The 14,405-nt window shown below is 39.2% G+C and overlaps 1 protein-coding gene across 1 annotated transcript in view; it reads left to right on the forward strand.

Moving 5' to 3' along the window:
- Positions 1-12,365, forward strand: part of LOC122125156 (uncharacterized protein C2orf78-like) — a 31,296-nt gene extending 18,931 nt beyond the window's left edge. Inside the window, 7 exon segments of the mRNA XM_042699723.1 lie at positions 212-306; positions 3,323-3,349; positions 3,352-3,405; positions 8,284-9,033; positions 10,466-10,513; positions 10,516-10,566; positions 10,984-12,365. Of these exon segments, the coding sequence (XP_042555657.1) occupies positions 212-306; positions 3,323-3,349; positions 3,352-3,405; positions 8,284-9,033; positions 10,466-10,513; positions 10,516-10,566; positions 10,984-12,365 (2,407 nt within the window).
- Positions 12,366-14,405: the final 2,040 nt, after the last annotated feature.

Raw genomic sequence — 14,405 nt, forward strand, 5'->3', positions numbered from 1 at the left:
CAGCCAATTGTAGCCAATATAACCAAGATTAGCCCTTCCCAGCGGAGTGTGTCTCAGCCTCCTGTTGGTAAGCTTGAACATTACAAAACATACCTTCCACTTCTCTCCAGCTCAAGCCTGTTTCTACTGCTGGGACTAAGCTCTAGTCACTCCCTAAGCTTCAAGACCAGCATTGATTCCAAGGTTTCAGCTGTCAACCAATTCTATGAAGGAAACCTGGTATTCCTGGCCCAGTAGTATCAAATCCCATCACCAAAGAACCAAGATCAGAGCATGAAGCCATGAAAAGGCGGGCCCAGCAAGAGCGTGAGAATGCAGCCAATACACTGCTTTGGGGAAATTGCAGTGTTATGTTCAGAAACAAAAAAGATATGGAAGTTTCTTGATACCACGGCTATGCAATGTAAGAGCTGCTAGGATTGAGGGTACCAATTCAGTACCAGATTTTTTCCAACTTACATATAAAGATAGATAATGACATTAATAGGACCATATAAAGATAAATTGATGATTCATTTAGATATAGATAATAACAGAAAAATTCTCTATTCTCAAGGTTTTCAAAACAAACTGAACAATTGAATGTAATGGAATTGAGTAAGTGGTTCATTAATAAAGATTCCATTTGTGTTTTCATAGATGATTATAGTTCAGCTATATAAATTTAGCTTGACAGGAATAAAGTCATCTTAAGCTATAAACATCATGATTGTTCAAAGGCACCCTTTTCCTGCATAGTTTCTCAATAAACTAATTAGACAAAACCAACAGACTAGGATGTTGAATTTTACAACAGAACACTTGGCTCCAGAATATGATTGATACTTGGGTATTAACATAAATCAGTTACTTTCAACTAGAATGACATACTTTTTGTCATATATATGCCTCTCATTCTGACCCACATTGTGGAGACTTAACATGCTCCTGCAACTTGAACAATCATCTGTCTGTGCGTTCCCCAAAAAGGTTTCTGTAGGTCAATTCTGAAAAATAAAAAGAAAGAAAAGAGATATGCAAACTGGGGACTAGGACAAGTTAATTTGCGTTTGCCAAATAGAACTGAACTTTGCATCTCAATGTTTGAAGATGTAAAATTGCATGGCTAAAATATAAGTTGATGTTAGGTGAAATGAATCCCAAGATAAGGACTCAAATGTTTTTTCTTTCTTGAGATTGTTTCTAACATATTTATAAGATGATTTCTTTGTTGCTTTGTATGTCCCTCCCCCACAATATAACCCCTGTTTTGACTGTATTTGATGTTGGTATAATTTGTGGAGGGAAAGGAAAAAAACAAATTGTTTAAATAGGGATACAGGTGGACCCACTGCAACAATGAGATGTACGAATCTTTATGTCGAAAAACAAACTTCACAACTTTGGGCAGAGGAAGCGGGGAGGAGGAAATAAGGGGTACAGGTGGGGGGGAAGGGAGATGGGAAAGGATAGGAAGGGGAAACAAAGGAGGAAGCAACAATGCTTGATAAGAAATGTACTCATTATCTTGCCCATGTAATTGTAACCCCTCTGTACAGTATTTTCACAATTAAAAACATAGAAAAACAAACAAAAGCAACAAATCTTGACAGTGTTGGATTCCCTATAAAAAAAGAAACAAACCAAGAAAATGAGTAGATAATGCAGAAACTTTGAAAGTCTCTAAACATACTAAAATCACTGGCATAATTGAGATGTTTTAAAATAAAATGAAAACTATTAATGTTTTACTTTTAAAGTTTTTCTCCTTAAGTATATAAAGTTCTGAGCAGTTTCTGAACAAAAATACTCAACTGTATGATCCTTTAGTACAAAAATACATTGTGCTTATTTCATAAAAACAAAACAAACCAAAACTTACCACATGAATCTCATTTCTCGCATCTACACTTTTTCCTGTGCTCTATCATTGTGTACTTTCTCTATCTGGCTCTCCATTTTGCCTGACTGTGCATCCAAGAATGACATGAGACCCAGAATTCCGTAGTGGTGGTTTGTAAGGAGAACGAAGCTACAGTAACTGCCACCCTCATTTTACTTATAGAAGAGACAGAAAAAAATCCTCCATGCTTCTGGCATAAGAATGAACGAGATAGTGCGTGACTACATGGCCCAAAGAGCCAGGGGAAGCAAATTATAAGCAAAATAATTGTTTAAAGTCAGAAAAAGTAAACTCTGCATTCAACTGTATCTTTCATCTTTAATGTTTGCTTCTAACGTGCACACACCACATTTCAGAGTATCAGGGCAAAGAAAAGATCTCTGCTTCTAGGAGTAAACATCCATGGTATAAGAATGCAAACTCTAGTGTGACCAGGGCTCAGGCCTGTTATAACAGCTACTCAAGAGGCTGAGATGAGAGGATCACGGTTCTAAGCCAGTCCAGGCAGGAAAGTCTATGAGACTCTTATATCCAATTAATGACCAAGCAGTCAGATATGCAGCTATGGCTCAAGTGCTAGAGTGTTAGCCTTGATTTAAAGAGTAAAAGTTCTGGGACTAAGCCCTTGCCCTGAGTTCAAATCACAGGACCTATAATAAAATAAAACACAAAAGAATGTAAAATCAAGATTTCTCCAAGAAGTAATTCCTTAAATAAAGAAGAAAAAAATGAAGAACAGAGGAAAGATGCAAGTCCAATCTGGCCTGGAAGAACCCAGAACAAAGATGTCAAGGAGAAGACACTAGAAGGCAAGTGCCTTGAATTACAAAATTCCTTACAAGGTGCCAACAATGTACTTCACGCTGCTCTTCAATCAGGTAACAAAAGAGCTCTTTCATTCTTCTTTGGCTGTTGGAAAGTTCTAGTAAGTTCAATAATTGGGTCAACAAAATAATCTTAGAACAAGTGTAAGGCTTCAACCTCAAGGATCTTCCTTTGTCAAGCACATTATATGCACAAAGTAATTATAATATTTTATGAGGTGAAATATAATGTGCAAATTATAAATAGCTTTAATAATGAACATTGGTGAGAAACACTGAGATGATGTCTTCCATTTAAGAGCCTAGAGGAAAGGGGATAGTATGTCTGATTTTAGACTTCAGGTCTTCCAAGACCAAGCAGTCAGGAGTTATTAAAGCTCTCCTGCCATTCTCTACCCAATCCCTTCTTCTGGTTCAGATTCTGATCTTGTGATTGGCTACTTCAGACCTTTCAACTGCCTAACTAATGACATCATTCTCCCACCAAACCTATCACCACCTAGTAGAATCCTGGGGTTACCATGGCATCCTTCGTATATTTGCATCATCGCAAGTGCCCAGTGCCCAGTGAGCAGTATCCAGTGAGCTCCTTACTGGACACACTCGTGCTCTTTAGCTTCAGCTATCCACACATCCTCAAGTGTCATTCCTCATCCCTTGTATCTCCAGTTGATATTACCCCTTCTCTCAGCATGTCAGGTAAGGAAACTGGTATGTGACTTAGCCACACAATTTACTCTGTGACAAAATCTGTTGCTTTGTCTGCTACATGAAAATAATAAATTGGCCAATCTGGAATCACTTTGATTTCTAAAACTGTGCTTACTTAAAGGGTATTCATGGATGGATATGGAAGCCATAGACTTCTTCAGAGTGTCAATTTTTAACCAATTAATGGAGAAGGAAACCTTGGTGCGGAAAACTCTATATCAGGATACTTTATCTGTAACAGAGTCCTTCAACAGCTAGTTCCACTTTAGTATTTCAAATTTAGTGTATTCAAAGAACAATATTTAAGTCTTTCAATATTTCTGCTCAACTGAGGTACAGAGAAAAACAGAAAGAGAGGAGGGATGATCAGGCTAGCACAAGACAGATGGTCTGGAAGGAAAAATTCACCAGGAACCGGAAGGGTTAAGAAAAGATAAAGACGAGGATGCGAAATAGGATAAAACCCCAGCTATGAAGACCATCTCTTTTCTCAAGAAAAGAGATGTGGTTTAGAACAGAATGCTGGAGATGAACAAACCTGTTAAAATCAACACACAGAAACAGAGTACAACCTAACCACAGCAAGGCAAAATGCAGTTAGTTTTGGTCAAAGCACACATTAATGGACCACAAAGCAAAGTAAGGATAAAACAGAGACTCATTAAAAGCAGTTTTGAGAAGTCACTTTTAGATGATTCTTACTTTATGTTTCTTGTGATGTTTTTTCCAGTTGACTCTGAATACAGATGATGCTTGATAGTGTCTTTTTTCAACCTGTGAACTCAGGGCATAGCACTGGTGCCAGCCATGCCCCAGCCCTCTTTGTTTCAGTTATTTTTTCAGATAGGATTTGGAGTTCTACTTCAGGCCACCCTCAAACCGTGATCCTTCCAGCTATGACTCCCTTGTACCAGTGACCACAGCCATGATCCACTACAGGAGGTTATGTGATTGAGATGAAATTTCACTAACCTGCCTAGAAGGCTGTCAAGCCACCATCCTGAACTGTTTCCCAAGTAGTTATGATCAGAGAAGTGAGCTGCTGAGCCTTGCCTTCACAGTTTCCAATGTGAACATTTTAGACATGTCTTGTAGAAATGGTTCTTTATAACATATTTCTAGCAAGGGTTCTTACAGAAGGTTGTGTAACATAAATTTCAGCATTATTTTCATAATGATTTTTTTTTTGCCTGGTCGTGGGGCCTGAACTCTGGGCCTGGGCTCTGTCCCTCAGCTCTTCAGCTCAAGGCTAGCATTCTACCACTTTGATCCACAGTGCCACTCCAGCCTTTTCTGCTTATGTGGTGCTGAGGAATCGAACCCAGGACCTCATGTATGCAAGGCAAGCACTCTACCACTGAGCCACTTTCCCAGCCCCTCATTCTGATTTTTAAACTTCATGGAGGTGTGTGTGTGTGTGTGTGTGTGTGTGTGTGTGTGTGTGCGTGCGCGTGTGCATGTATATCAATACAAAGGTTTATACTCCAAGCCTGGGTGCTGTCTCTAAGCTTTTTATCTCATAGCTAATGCTCTATAACTTGAGCCACAGCTCTACTTCCTGGTTTTGGTGAGGAGCAGGTTGGAACCATGACCCTCAAAAACCTCAGGCTAGCCAGGGGCCAGTGGCTCACGCCTATAATCCTAGCTACTCAGGAGGCTGAGATCTGAGGATCGTGGTTCAAAGCCAGCCTGAGTAGGAAAGTCTGTGAAACTCTTATGGCCAATAAACCACCAGAAAACTGGAAGTGGTGCTGTAAATCAAGTGGTAGAGTGCTAACCTTGAGCTGAAGAGCTGAGGGACAGCGCTCAGGCCCAGATTTCAAGCCCCTGACCCACAAAAAACAAACAAAAACATCAGGTTCCTGAGTAGTTAGGATAACAGTCATAAATGCCAGGCATATATATATATATATATATATATATATATATTTATATTTATATAAATGTGTGTATGTATATATTATGTATATATGAAGCATTTTAACTTTCATCAGTAGTAGTTCAAATAAAAGTTATATTTTATCCTTATAATCAATTTCTGGCTAAAATAAAAATCCAAAAATCAAAGATAAAGACTTTTCTAAAAATAAAAATCAAAAGTTAATCTCCATATCTTACTTCCACATTCATTTAAAACAATATTGACTTCCATTCTGGTTTTCTATAGTTAAAGTGCTGTTTGGGGATGGGACCATAGCTCAGTAGCACATTATGACACTGATGTGCTACCTACTGCACTAACAAGGCACCTTCAATATCACATTATATACATAAAATATAAAAGGCCTTACTTCTGCCTGGCATTGTAGCTCCTGTCTGTGAACCTAGCTACTTAGAGGGCTGAGATCTGTGGATCACAGTTCTTAGCTAGACTGCAAGAGTAAGAGTCTTTGAAACTATTATTTTCAATTAACCACCCCAAATGGTCTGAGGCTCCACTAACAGAGCTGTTGCTTTGAACACACACACACACACACACACACACACACACACACACACACACACACAACTGAAGGACAGCGCTCAGGCCTAGAATTTAAGCACCAGGAATAATATTGTAGAAAGAAGGTCTGTGTTCTATTACCAGTAAAGAAAATGATGATGATGATGATGATGATGATGATGCTGATAATGATAACAGAACTCTGATAGTGATTAATTTTCATGGGTGATGATATTTTTCTTATGTTGAAGGTGATTTTTCTCATGATTGAACATGAAGCTAGGTTTTCAAAATAAATATGAAAACTTCTAAAACCTTTTAAAAGACCTTTTAGTGCTTCTCTTTTTACTATATTAATTAAAATATATAGCTAAAACAATATCTTTAAATTGGAGTATGATATTTAGAGAAATAGGAATGGCTACAACAGTAGGATCCTTTTATTTTTGGTGATTTGTTGTCCTCTCTACCATTTGGGGTTTTGTTTCTTTGCTCTGATTTTTTTTCTTTTTTGCATTTGTGCTATGTTGCCCAAACTGGTCTTAATCTCCTGAACAAGAGTGATTCTTCAGCCTCAGTAGCCTACATGTGAGAGATACAGAGGTGCCAGGCTTCCTACTCATTTTTTAAAATGCTGGTCTATATCAATTATGACTGCTTATATGGCATGACTGTTGATACAAAAAAAAAATCCCAAAGATGAGTTATCTAACTCCTAGGATGAAAGGTCAGATAATAATCATTCTCAATAAACATTAGAAATTTGAATTAAAAGTACTATTTATACTATCAAAATTATGAGATACTTAGAATAATTATAAAAGATATGTGTAGGATTTATATGCTGAAAACTACAAAGTTTTGGTGAAAGGAATCAAAGCAACAGTCAAGTAAATGAAGAGTTATCCATGTTCATGAAGCAGAAGGTTCACTATTGTCAATTGAGGCAGGATGAGAAAAGAGAGATGTGTCAGTGAGAGATAGAAGATAGGGGTGGTGTACCAAGACGAAAAACCATACATACTGACTTGAGGTTGAAGATTACACGTTTGCTGCCAGCCTTTAAAATTAACTGACAAACTGTCTCAAAACAAAGTTCTTAGCCAGGTGCCAGTGGTTAATACCTGTAATCCTAGCTACTCAAAGAGATGAGATATGAACATGGAAGTTCAAAGACATCCTAGTCAATAAAGTCCTTAGGATCCTAGTCTACAGTTAACCACAAAAAGGCAGAAGTAGAGCTATGGCTTAAGTGGTACAATGCTACCCTTGAGCAAAAAAACCTGGGCAAAATGCTCAGGTACTGAGTGCAACTCCCCAGATAGGGACACACAGACACACAGACACATAGACACACACACAGACACACACAGACACACACACACACACACACACACACACACATTCTTAATTCAAAGCCCACTTTCACTTCTGTGTTAGATTTTGGCTAAAATGAAGGAGAAATATCCATTTGTATAATATTGCACATATAATAACATCACAACATTTATTGGTAAATATACTACACTTGATTATTTGATACATATCAAAATTATCTTTCATATCTTTGTATATTTTTAATTTTTGTCAACCTTTTCAGAACTGACTATATCAAGCTCCATATCAATCATGTATGAGACTTTTATTCATTACTCATTATTATGACTATTTACATATATAATATGTCATTGATGAATAAGTAAAAGCTCAGAAAATTTCATAGTTTTCTTGCAAAAAGCATGTCTTGAGAAAGTAACTTTGAGGTAATCTTTGTGACTTCAGCTCAGAAGGCAGACCTGAAGAGGTCTGACTTGACTTACCTTCTTGTCTGTGTTTTAAATGAACTCTACAAGTGTCCTGCAACTTATACAAGGTGGCACAACAGCAAGACAATGAAAACAGGATCACTGTTTTCTCGTGAACAACATCAACTGCCTCATGAAAATTCTATTTCTCCTGATTTTGGTGCACTGTTCACCTGCTCACTCTTTATAACACGGTGTTCATAGTAATAAGAAAGAAGTACTCAAAGCAATCAGGTTGACCTCTGACCCTCATCTTCCTTACTCCAGAAATAATCTAACAAGTTCTCTAAGGATATCTGAGATCTAAAATGCTTCCATGCTAGGACATAGTTAGGAGCAAATGCAAGTACAGACTGAGGGAAAGCCAGGAAAGGAAAGAAGCCTATTTCTACCCAGAAAACAACATAGGAACCACTTGGTGTCTTCTGTTACACAGCTTGGGAAAGTTCATAGGAAGAATACAAAATGGTTCTGGCTTATAAACTGATCATAGATATGTTAATGATTGTTGGTATTAGAGGGCTTCTGATCATAGCCAGCTTCAAATATACTGCTCCTCAAATAAAGTGGGAGTTGGTCAATCTCATTCATTTTTTACCACCCTTTTGCTTTTTGCAGACAATTTCCAACATCAATCTCTACTTGGAACTGCAAACTCACCACAGCTCTCTGTTCCTGTGGTGAGTGATGCCACTTCTCTACCAGGAAATGTCTGCAACCTCTCCAGAATCTCCACTCCAGCCTTCACTTCAACATGGCCACTACCATCAACCTCTGGCATCTCTTTCCAGCCACTCACGGGTACTGCCTATCTTTACCAACATTCTAGCACACCCATGCTGACAGGAGTTACTGGCCAGAACCACATCTGCACTTCAGCCTCCTCCTGTCCCAGTACTTTTGAAAGGAAGTACACAGGACACACTAAAAAGAAGTCATCTGAACTTAGAGACTTCACCGTGACTCTCAACCAGGGCACAGCAGTCCCTTCAATGGCTGTGACACCACGATATGTGGATGCCAATGCCATAGTCCCTCTGTATCCATCACTGTCTGCCAGCCTGGTCCATGGGACATTATCTCAGATTCCACATCAAGAGAGTAGCATATTACTTCCCTACCAACAAAGAAACCAGGTTTACTACTATAATCAAAACACTGTGGGCCCTCTGTTGTTTGGAGAGCCTGGTCCCTGCCTGCAATCATATGGCTCTGTGTCCTACACAGGGAGTGGGTTCTTTGCTCCTCAGCCAGAAATAGTGATGACACTCCAAGAGGTCCAGCCTACAGATGTCTTACCACCAGTCTCCACTTCTGGAATCTACTACTCTGTGTCTGCTCAACCTAACACAGAAACCAATTTCCAAGGTAAGCCCAGACAGCAAAAAGGAATAGGACTAGCTTCATACAAAAGGAGGGGACAATCTACATCTGAATAGTAGAGCATTCACAAATATAGTTTAAGTCCTGAGCCTCAACCACCACACTCACAAGATGACCTCCATTTTCAGGCATAAATCATATGGCTAAGAGTATGGTTCAAGTGGAGGAGCACTTGAGCTGTGCCTCAACTGGTAGAATGCTAGCCTTGAGCCAAAAAACAAAAACTATGCAGAGTGCACAGACCCTGAGTGCAGCACCCAAACAGAGACACACACATATAGCACACAATCACATATTCAGAGATGCTGCCCGCAGGAAATAGGCCATAAGACATACATTTTGTGTATTTTGTAGGCAGGAAGTCCACTCTTAAGCTGAGCACCCGTGGCTCATGCTTGTGGCCTATTTACTCAGGAAACAGATCTGATGATTGAATTTCAAAGTCATACTGAAAACTTTTTCAGCATCTTCAGTTCACAAACAAATGCCAACACTAGTAGTCTACCTGAAATGGTAATGCACCAGCCCTAAGAAAAACATTGAAAAAAAAAAGGCTCTGAATTCAAGCCCCAGAATCAGTGAGCATGTACATCCATACTCACTCTCTCTCTTACTCATACGCACACACTCTCTCTCTCACACACAAATCAAAACTCATATAAAACTTTCCCATTCTCTGCCTTTGTCTCTCTTTCTCTGTCTCTCTGTCTCTCTTTCTCTCTCGCTTGCTCATTCACTCTCCTTCTCTCTCTCCCCCCCCCTCTCTCTCCATGATGTCATGAGACATGTTATATTTACAGGAGAGTGACAAAAATTGTTACCTATATAAAAATTATGAGGAATCATAATCATGGGACTGAACCCAGAGCTAAGAGTTTTCACTTTTATTTCACTTGCAATAAACTGATGTCGGTGCCCTGAATCTTGTATATATACTTCTCTAATTTGGTGAGGGGAAGGGAAATGCTTAAATAGGGATACAGGTTGATCCATTGTAACAATGAAATGCATAAGACACTATGTTGAAAAAATGAACTTTACAATTTAGGCAGGGGGTTGGGGCAGGGGAATGTAGTTGTGGAGTGGGAGGGAAGGGATGGTAGAGGAAAAACAAAGGAGGAGGTAACAATGCTTGATAGGAAATGCACTCATTACCTTGCTCATGTAACTGTAACCCCTCTGTACAGTATTTTTACAATAAAAAGTATTTTAAAAAAAGAAACAAGGGCATCTAATTAGCACCAGTTTTAAATAGAGTAGCTGTCACCCATCTTCTAACTCAGAATTTTGTCCATAGACCATAAGACCATCTCCTAGGAACCTTGTTCAGTGATCAAAAATGCCTATTTAATTTGTTGGTGTGTGTGTGGAGCATCTCACTTACCAGGGACTGATTTCTGCATTGATTACTTTGCACTGATGGAAACTAACCTGGGAATGGAAACTTTCCTAGAATTGCAATTTCCAGTCAGACATTTTGTCAGCCAGAAATTCCAGACAGCCCCAAGTACTACAAGTGTAAATTCTGAAGTAATTGAGAAAAATATGTGTCATCTGACCTTGGAGACATTTCTTAGAGATACAGTATTAAACTCTCCTAATACCTTGGCCTTGCCTCCAGCTAATACAAGACCCAAACAAAGAATAAGCATCAGGATGAAATTCAAACCAAGCTTTCAAAGCCTCTGGTTGCCTTCCAGAAAACTATAGAAAGCCAGAATAACCCACTACTCTCTTCAGGAATCCCTGAAATTTAGCAGCTGCCGGTCAATAGTAACCTTAGGGACAAGGGAGAAGTCTACATGGGATAAAGCCAATTTGGAAATTTTGAGTCTTGAGGACAAATGGAATTGACTGTAACAATGAGTGGGCTTCCAGATATTGATATGCTGGTTAAAGACATTCATTTTAACCAGATTTTCAATTCATTCACAGATCTCAAACAATCCAATGTTTCTACTACAACCGACATCAAAGGTACAGAAACTAATTGCAGCCAAAACAAGATTCTCCTCCAGGAAAACTCAGTGGTCACTAAGCATTCCACTGATCAAGTCCAAAGGAACAAGCATGAAGCCTTGGAAAGTGTGGATGGAACTCCTGAGGTCAAAGTCGAATGCCAGCCCCCAGAGCTCCTGCTGGAGGAAGAGGTGACTGTGTGCACCATCCCATCCAGTGAGCAGGCTTCCGGGAACACAGACAAGCATTCTGACAGCAAATCTCCAAAAGCTGCATCCAGCAGGGTCAGCAAAACTAAGAGCCATGCACAGAAAGAGACCAAAAGGATCAGGGAGAACCACCCCAAGAAATGTGATGAAACCAAGCAGCCAGGGAACAAAATCAAAAAAGAAGAAAAGACAAGCATTCCCAAGACCAAGCACAAGAGAAGTCACCCTGAGCTTAGCCAAGAGACCTTCAAAAGGCCTCGAACCAACCTAGGCGTGCAGATGTGGGAGTCAGTGCAGGTTTTCCATGCACTAGGGAAGAAAAGTGAGAAGAAAAAGGAGCTGCCTTCTCCCAAGGCCTTGAGAAATGCCAGCAGCACACAAGAAACCAAGTCCACTCCAGCTGTGAAATCCTGGCTGGATATTCCCCATGAGGGCAAAGGCCCTAAAATTACTCAAGTCAAGAAAAGGGATAGGAGTGAAAGCCAGTGTCCATCACCAACCCAGGATGAGCTGCCTCCACCTGGGAAGGTCAAGCTGGTTCCTTTGCCTTTTCTAGCCCCAGAGAAGCCTCAAGCTCGACCTGTTTCTCGCAGGCCACAGTCTCTGGCCTCCCGGAGACCCACTGTACCTTACCGTGCTCTCCCTTGTTCTAACACAGCTCAGCCTACTCCAGTCAGCCGATCTCAACCAGCTACTGCCAACACATGCTTCATAGGTTCCACCAAAACATCACAGCCAATTGCAGCCAAAACAATCAAACAGGGATTGACCACCACTCCTCAGCCTAGTGTGTGTCAACCTACCGTTGCCAAGCCTAAACCCTATGAAACATCATCTTCCACTTCTGTGCAGCAGAAACCTGTGTCAACTTCTGGGACCAAGTTCCAGTCACCACCTAACCCTCAAAGCCAGTATCTACTCCAAGACTTCAGCCGCCAACCAATTCCATGGAGGAAACCTGATATTCCTGGGCCAGTAGTATCAAATCCCATCACCAAGGAGCAGAGGCCAGAGCGTGAAGCCATGAAAAGGCGGGCCCAGAAAGAGCGTGAAATTGCTGCCCAATACACTGCTTTGGGGAAACTGCAGTTTTTTGCTCAGAGGCAAAGAGATATGGAAGTTTCTCAATATTATGGCTATGTAATGTAAGAGCTGCTACGATTGTGGGTACCACATTGAGAACCAGATGTTTTCCCATATATATTTATATATATGAATATATATACAGACTTATAAAGATATATAGACTTATTGACCTAAGTCCATAGCTTTTAGTAGAGTAAAATTAATATATAAACCTTAAACTGAACAATTGAATGTAATGAAATTTAATGTATGACTAATAAAGAAGCCATTTGAGTTTTAAGATATTGCTAAAGTTTGGCTTGTTTTTGGATAGAAGTGGGGATCAAAAGTTGCACTTGAAAGAAGGTGAACTTTGCGTGTGAGAACTAGGTAGGGTAAGGAGAAGAATTAGGACAGCAGAACTAACATGGTCCAGTGGTAGGAAAGTCAAAAAGGAGCCATGTTTTCTCTCATATATAGAAGCTAGTTTTCGCTTACAAACTCTACGCAAATACATTGGGTGGTATGCAAGTGTATACAAATGTATACACTTAACTGAAATATGGTAGATTCAAGAGAGTTCTCTATATTTTAGTTCCTATCAAAGTTTAGCAAAATAGAACACCAGGAAGTGGGTACTCAAAACGGGTGGGGTAAGATCAGGCAAAAGGAGTAGATGAAGAGGAGAAGAGAGGGGAAATGTAAGCAAGAATCCAATGTCTATCCTAGAAAATTAAGAAGAGTGAGGAAAACAGTAGGTAAGATGATTGGATGAGAATTTTGAAAGGAGTGACATTGATCAAATTAAAGGTATTATATTCATAAATTGCTTTGTTAAATGGCAACCCCTTTGTATAATTATTTTTAAAAAAACAAAGCAAAAAAAGAGAAATGATTCTTCCTACAGGCCACGTCATTTTTAACATTCTATTTTATTCCAGTTCTTAATATAAAAGGATTTTTTAATGAAGTATCCTACCTTTTATCATAAATGGGTGTCAAGAGCTGCTTTTTTTTCCTTTACAATAATTTTCTGGCTAAAACAATGCATAATTACTAAAAGTCACTAACCTCGGTTTTTACCTATGAATTAACAAGACCTTTCAATGAAAAATAATCTCCCCGTTTGTAGTTCCGTATTCATCTCTAACAATTCTTTGAAGTTTGTTGGGCTTTTATGTATTTCTTAAAAGAATTGTTTGGGGCTGGCGATATAGCTCAGTGTCAGAGTTCGTGCTTAGTATATACAAGGCTCAAGTGTAGCACTGGGTAATATTTTGCTATACTAAAGGCTATAAGCTAGGTTTTTAGAATAAATATGAAAATTTTCAGAATCTTATTAAAATCTTTTTTGATATTTTTCTTCATGGCTATTATATACCTAGCTAAAAGTATTACTTTCTATTATTTGATGTGCAATATTTAGAGAAATATGAATGCATGCAGTAAGAAGATTTCTTTATACTTACTGTTCTTCTGACCACTGGACCCTTTGAAACATTTTTGGATTAGGATTTTTGTTTTTATGCTATATAGACCAAGCTAGCCACAAATATCTGAACTCAAGTATCCTATACTTCAGCATCCCAATTGCTGAGTAGCTAAGATTACAGATGTAACTCCTGGTACCAATCTTAGATGTACACATTTTAATTGAAATAGTGGTTTACATAATTACATAATTGTGGCTGTTTAAATGTTCATATTTACTGAATTTTGCTCTTTTTTTACAAATTTTTTATTGAAAGTTTTCTTGTCTGTATGAACTGGCTAGAAATTCATTCAAAAATTAATGTAGTGGGGCTGGGAAGGTGGTTCAGTGGTAGAGCGCTTGCCTTGTATGCATGAGGCCCTGGGTTCGATTCCTCAGCACCACATAAGCAGAAAAAAAGCCAGAAGTGGCGCTGTGGCTCAAGTGGTAGAGGGCTAGCCTTGAGCTGAAGAGCTAAGGGACAGCGCCCAGGCCCAGAGTTCAGGCCCCATGACCGGACCCAAAAAAAAAAAAATTAATGTAGTAATGTGGTGCCTGTCTAAAATCTCAGCTACTAAGAAGGTTGAGACAGGAGAATTACAGACAATTTCTATAATCTATCTTTACGTGGATCTGCAAATTCACTGCAGCTG

Source organism: Dipodomys spectabilis, unplaced genomic scaffold (genome assembly GCF_019054845.1).
Source record: "Dipodomys spectabilis isolate Male_0828 unplaced genomic scaffold, ASM1905484v1 ptg000262l, whole genome shotgun sequence".
Taxonomy (NCBI): Eukaryota; Metazoa; Chordata; class Mammalia; order Rodentia; family Heteromyidae; genus Dipodomys; species Dipodomys spectabilis.